Source organism: Camellia sinensis, chromosome 7, assembly GCF_055761805.1.
Source record: "Camellia sinensis isolate YWXY chromosome 7, ASM5576180v1, whole genome shotgun sequence".
NCBI classification, from domain to species: domain Eukaryota; kingdom Viridiplantae; phylum Streptophyta; class Magnoliopsida; order Ericales; family Theaceae; genus Camellia; species Camellia sinensis.
In genome coordinates this window covers 168370405-168376577 of record NC_138967.1, presented here as the reverse complement: position 1 = coordinate 168376577, position 6173 = coordinate 168370405, and the positions used below count along the sequence as shown (strand labels likewise).

At 35.6% G+C, this 6173-nt stretch overlaps 1 protein-coding gene across 1 annotated transcript; it reads left to right on the top strand.

Moving 5' to 3' along the window:
• Nucleotides 1-250: 250 nt before the first annotated feature.
• On the top strand, nt 251-4854 carry LOC114318945 (uncharacterized). The gene is made up of 2 exons (XM_028265925.2): nt 251-715; nt 3681-4854. Exons 1-2 carry the CDS (start codon nt 447-449, stop codon nt 4504-4506), a joined length of 1095 nt encoding a protein of 364 aa, XP_028121726.2. The 5' UTR covers nt 251-446; the 3' UTR covers nt 4507-4854.
• The last annotated feature ends 1319 nt before the right edge of the window (nt 4855-6173 follow it).

The following is a 6173-nucleotide window of genomic DNA, read 5'->3' as shown; positions in this document are numbered from 1 at the left end:
TTGATATTTCATTATAAGTTAAAAAAAATATATATATATATATATGTATTAATTATAGCGGAACGGAACGATCTCAAAAGTGATTTATAAATTTTAAAATTTAATCTGCGATTAACGGATAAAACAGTACAAATTGACACCGATCAGTAGAATTTTAACGAATTATGCAATAATTTATAAATTTCAAAATTTAATTCATAATTAACAAATAAAACAATACAAATTAATACAATTTTAATAAATTAGGCGATATTTTGCACGAGTTCACTCCAGACAGTGGGTAAGTCGCGGACACGAACATAAATGGTGTCCATCTTGCTTTTTGTGTTTGTCCTGGACTGGACTCACTGTAACCAAACACAGAATAGTAAAAAAGATTAGTCTCTCTCTTCTGTATAGAGTTTAGAGAGAGAGAGAGAGAGAGAGAGAGAGAGGAGGAGGCAGTGATGGAGAAGGAAGAGGGAATATGGAATCAGAAGAAGCAAACCCTAATTGAAGAAGTGTCAGAGAAGCTCATCAATGGCGATCTGGATGTGAAGATTCAAGCCGCCAGAGATATCAGGAAGCTTGTGAGAAAGTCCTCTGTCAAGACTCGTTCCAAATTCGCCGCCGCCGGAGTCATACAACCTCTCGTCTTCATGCTCTTCTCTCCCAATCTCGACGCTCGTCAAGCTTCCCTCCTTGCCCTCCTCAATCTCGCCGCCCGAAACGAACGGTCAGTCTCTCTCTCTCTCTCTCTCTGTTTGGATGCCAAGAAACGGATGGAAACGAAATGAATTGCTTGTTAAATTATTAGGAATTTGTTGTTTGAGGGACCTATAAAGTAATGAATTCATTTCTTGTGAACTAGAAAAAATGAAAGATTTAGATTTAAAACAGATATATATGACCTTTATTTGTGAAAGGGTTTGGGGGTTTGTAAAGGAATTGATTGATTATGCTGGGAATTGGAATTGAATAGTTAGGCAACTAGGGTTTTTGTGCAAACAAGCTACATCAATTCTGTGGAAGGAACCCGGGTCTAATTTGGTTTTGAAAAATTGATTAGATAATAAAAAGATTAGGTTTTGGAAAAATGGTTTCATGCAAATGATGGCCAGAATTTCATACAAATACGTGTACGCTTAACCCCTGAAAAATGTTATGTGTGCATGTATACACATATTTGTTTATGTCATGTAAGCATGCATGCAGTTACTAAAATAGGAAAATCATACTGAACTACATTACTCACACAACATTGAACACAAGACATACACGCACATATGCACATATATATATATATGTGTGTGTGTGTGTGTGTGCGCGCGCGTGCGCGTGTGCGTATGTGATAGGGAAAGAGTTTTGTTTGGATCTTGCAAAGAAACTTAAGGGGGAGTGAGAGAATAGAGAGGAGAGGCTGGAGATAGTGGTAGCTTATATGGGTTTTGATGGAGACGGCTTGTTGCTGATAGAGATCGTGAGCTGGAGAAATCAACTGTTGGGTCTCTTGTGAGTGCTAAAAATGACCGTTGAGTGGATTCAGGAAATAGTGCCTATTGTTTAAAATCAACAGATTCTATTATTAAGATCCACATAGGGATTTGTTTGGGTTTCGTTCCTTAAATCAATTAGTAATCCAAACAAATAATGTAGGTTTTTGGGCTCAAAATTTCAAATCCACCTAGCCCAACTCCACAAATTCAAACGGAGCATAAAACATTTTACGTCATTTCCTGGTAAAAGTAAAGAGTTCGGATTCCCTATAGTTCTTTCCTGTAATGCTCTTTATAGTGCATTCAAAACGAATCTTTATTTATTTATTTATTTTTTTATGTCTCTGACAACCCATCCAACTTATCCCTCTTCTCCACCACAACCTTCCAACTGTGGCGATTGGATGAGTCCCAAGTGAGCATAACTGTCGATCAGAGTTCCGAATCTCTCAACCAATTTCCAAATCGACCCAAAACTCAAAATGATCCTCCAAACAATACCCATTTGGGGATTGAGAACCCATTTGAGTTTCTTGGTGCTAGGCCTCTTGAAGTCCCCGCGACTTCCACAATCGATCTATTGCTGAGCCACACGCCGAGAACTGTAGGGGTTTATGAGTGGTTGAAGATCTTGATTGTGTTCCGATTGCGATAGTGAAGCTTGTTTTGTTTGGGTTGTCTTTAATAGTTGGGTTTGTGGCTACAAAGTTTGCTTTACAGGGTTGGAAAGATAAGCAGAATCCAATGCCTAAATGGAGGTGTAGCTTCATATGAGTCACTTGAATTTTTTCTGGTACTATCTCTTTTCTTTTGGGTAAGTCTGATCTGTAATTTGAAAGCTGAATATGAGTCACTCGAATTTGAAAGATGAATATGAACTCATTTTTTAGATACAAATTTATGCATTTAAGTCAGAATAACTTAAAATAATTGTACTTTCATGAAGATGCAAGTCAGAGCAAGTAAGAGCTGCGTCCCATGTCACAGCTTTCACTTGCACCCGACATATGTTCACTTGCACCTCCATGAAAGTGCAATTTTTTAAAGTTGTTCCCATTTAAATGCACTTTTTCCTCTTTTAAAATAGTTAAAATATGTGGTATTGCTTTGGTTTGGCCAGCTTGCTTTCCATAATCTTGTGTGTTTCAGTTTTATTTAATTTTAAAATAATTGTTGTGTTGAAAACTATGTTTCTTGTTTTCATTGCCTTGACTTTTTCTTGATACACTTCCCATTTTTTCTTTTAACGAGGAACAAAACATTAATGATTGGAAAGAATATATACTAATTGAATCTGTTGATAGTATTAAAATGCGTAATGCAAAATAATTGGCACAAAATCAGGGTGAGGAGGTTATACGGTATTTTTAAATACCTGACACAGCATTGAAGCTTCCTCCCTTGAAGGGAATTTTGACTTAATAGTTACATCTTTATCTGATTCATGAGTTTTAAGACTGGGTAGAGTCTGGCTTCATGGCATGACTTTGATAGTTACATCTTTGCTAAGAAGGCCTTCTCAAAATTTCACTCTACTTCATAATACTTAAAAGTCTCCATGGATGTTGAATCACACATGATTGTTTTTCTCCCAAACGGTCCATCTGAAGGCCATAGCTTCTTTTGTATTCTTCAAGGGGGAAAAAAATGAAAATTCAAATAAGGTAAATAGAGCAAAAAGGAGAGGCAAAGAAATCAAATATTTGCAAATTTAGGATGGCAATCATAATGGTATTACACAATATTTCCACCACTCACCAATATAAAGGTAGCATGTATTCTTGTCAAGTTATGAAGCATCAACATATCCTGAGAGCTCCCATGTGTGGGTCAAAGTGGACTTTAAAATGTGTGAAGCTCTAGGAAATATTTAGATAATGGAGGCACGCAACATTGAAGTCACTTTGAGTTTTTGCAGCAGTCATTAATTATGAAATAATGAAAAATGAGGAAAAAGTAAGGGTGATTTCAATCTTGTCCTTGTCATGATATTATTTTGTGAATCTGATACCTCTCATGATGGTGCTGTCCTAATTAGATATAGAACTTATTCCTTGTACATGTTTGGTGCCTATAATTATTTGCAGTCAACTTACTACCTTAGTGTTGCCAATTCATTTATTATTTTTACCCTTTTTGTGGTGTTGAGCTGCATATCTGTGGTTGATGGATGTCATTCATTCCTTTTTGTTCATGTATTATCAGAAACAAGGTCAGGATAGTGACATGTGGTGCTATCCCCCCTCTTGTTGAGCTCCTCAAGCTGCAGAACAGCAGTTTAAGAGAACTAGCAACCGCCGCAATTTTGTCACTCTCAGCTGCCACGCCCAACAAGCCAACAATAGTAGCTTCCGGAGCCGCCCCTCTTCTCGTTCAGATCCTTAGCTCGGGAAGTGTTCAAGGAAGAGTTGATGCTGTCACTGCCCTTTACAATCTGTCCACAGATTCTGAGAACCCCAGTCTCGTCCTCGACGCTACAGCAGTCTCCCCTCTCATCAACCTTCTCAAAGAATGCAAGAAATATTCCAAGTTTGCCGAGAAAACTACGGTCCTACTTGAAATACTTTCCAAAACCAAAGAAGGTCGGTTGGCAATTTCAAGTTCAGAAGGTGGGATTTTAACCTTGGTCGAAACAGTCGAAGATGGATCTCTTGCGAGCACCGAACATGCAGTCGGAGCTTTACTCACTTTATGCCAAAGTTGCCGAGACAAATATCGGGAACTCATTCTCAAAGAAGGTGCAATACCGGGCCTTTTGCGATTAACCGTTGAGGGTACACCAGAAGCTCAGGAGAGAGCTCGGACGCTTTTGGACTTACTTAGGGACTCTCCTCCGGAAAAGATATTGGCTTCCTCGGTTTTGGAGAGAATTGTTTTTGACATTGCCACACGGGTAGACGGAGCGGAGAAAGCTGCCGAAACCGCCAAGAGGTTGCTTCAAGACATGGTTCAGAGAAGTATGGAGCTTAGCATGAGCCGGATCCAACTAAGGGCTGGATCGTGTGCACTGTCAGATATTCCATCCACATGAGAGGTAACGTTCTTTGAATCAGCTATAAATGTGGAAGATGGTGGATGAGGAGGTTTAATCTAAACCTTAACCGTCGTGTTTCTATTCGAAAGCTTGATCATAATCCTATAGTGGGGATGCATAGAGTTAATACTGAAGTAGATGCCAATGCTGGTTACTTCTTGGCTCTTGTGAGGTGATTTTCTCGACCTCGTTGGGCTCTGTATATCTTGAATTTTAACAGTGAAATGTGTAAGAAGTTGTGGTAAACATGTACAACTTTTTCTGATTGTAGTTGTAGGAGATGCATCACAACTAATCAAGTTTTGTGATGATATGGTTAGTAAAATTGTTGAAGGATTCACTCAGAATTGCTAAGTTTTATTGACCGGGGTTCTAGCTTCTCTGTTTGGCTGGTTAGAAAATCCATTCCCTAACTTCCCACAAGGCAGTTCCCATGTTTTCTCTCAAAGTTTTGCTCATTTTAGAGGGGAAGCCGTGGAACCATCAGAAAAAGGCTGTGAATTTGGGGTTGGTTTGGAATTGGCTTTTTAGCAATTTTTTTCTCACAAAGCAATTTTTTTCTTTCAAAGATTAGTTTTATGAAGCATTTCAACAAACAAGTTTTTTGTGTTCTTTGATAATTGACAACAAAAAACGAAAGCATAAATTTTCTTATTTAATGTAGAAAATTTTACATTTTTTAAAAAGAGGTCCACCATAATACCACTTTCCAGTGAAATTTCGTTGTTTTATAACCATTACTCTTTGAAATTGTACACCACCTTCCTCTTTAGTTCACATTATTAAATTGGCAAATTACACTAATGGTCCTTTAATTTGGGATATGTGATCCTTAACTTTTTAATTGTGACACATTTGATCATAAATTTTGAATTTTGTTCTAAATAAGGACAATTGAAAATACCATTGCTTAATTTTAAGAGCAAAATCGTTAATTTGATAAAATATAAACTAAATTGATAAAAATAAATGTCAAAAAAATATTTTTGAATTTTTAAATATTATTTCTATTCACTAAAGATAAAATTATGTAAAATTGATAAATCTTTTAGACATTTATTTATTATATTTTACCAAATTAATTTTTATCATATGTTTGGATAATGATCATGTAATGGGTGGTTGTTTTTATTTTCATTAAATTAGTTTATATTTTTTCAAAAGTCAAATATGATGACAACTTTGATATCGTTATTAAACTAATCCATTAAATCAAAAAATTCAAAACTAAAAACATTTCATATATTAAATATATCAATTATACATTAAAATCTTAACAACCACCCATTATTTGATCATCATTCAAACACATAATAATAATTAATTTGTAAAATAAATAAATAAATAAATAAATGTCTAAAAGATTTATCAATTTTACATAATCTTGTTTTTGGTGGATAGAAATAATTTTTAAAATTTAAAAATATTTTTTTGACATTTATTTTTTTCAAATTAGTTTATATTTTATCAAATTGAAGATTTTTCCCTTGAAATTAAACAATGATATTTTCAATTGTCCTTATTTAGAACAAGATTCAAAATTCAGGATCAGATATGTTACAATTGAAAAGCCAGAGACTAAAGTGATACGAGCCTTAAACTATAGGGATTGTTAGTATAATTCGCTCTTATCAAATGTGATGTCCATAGTCTTGGGGCTGGAA

Excerpts from the sequence above, each read along its gene's own strand:
- LOC114318945 (XM_028265925.2), top strand. The coding sequence starts at position 447 with ATGGAGAAGGAAGAGGGAATATGGAATCAGAAGAAGCAAACCCTAATT. Across the intron at positions 716-3,680 it reads CTCGCCGCCCGAAACGAACG|AAACAAGGTCAGGATAGTGA; the intron begins GTCAGTCTCTCT and ends ATGTATTATCAG.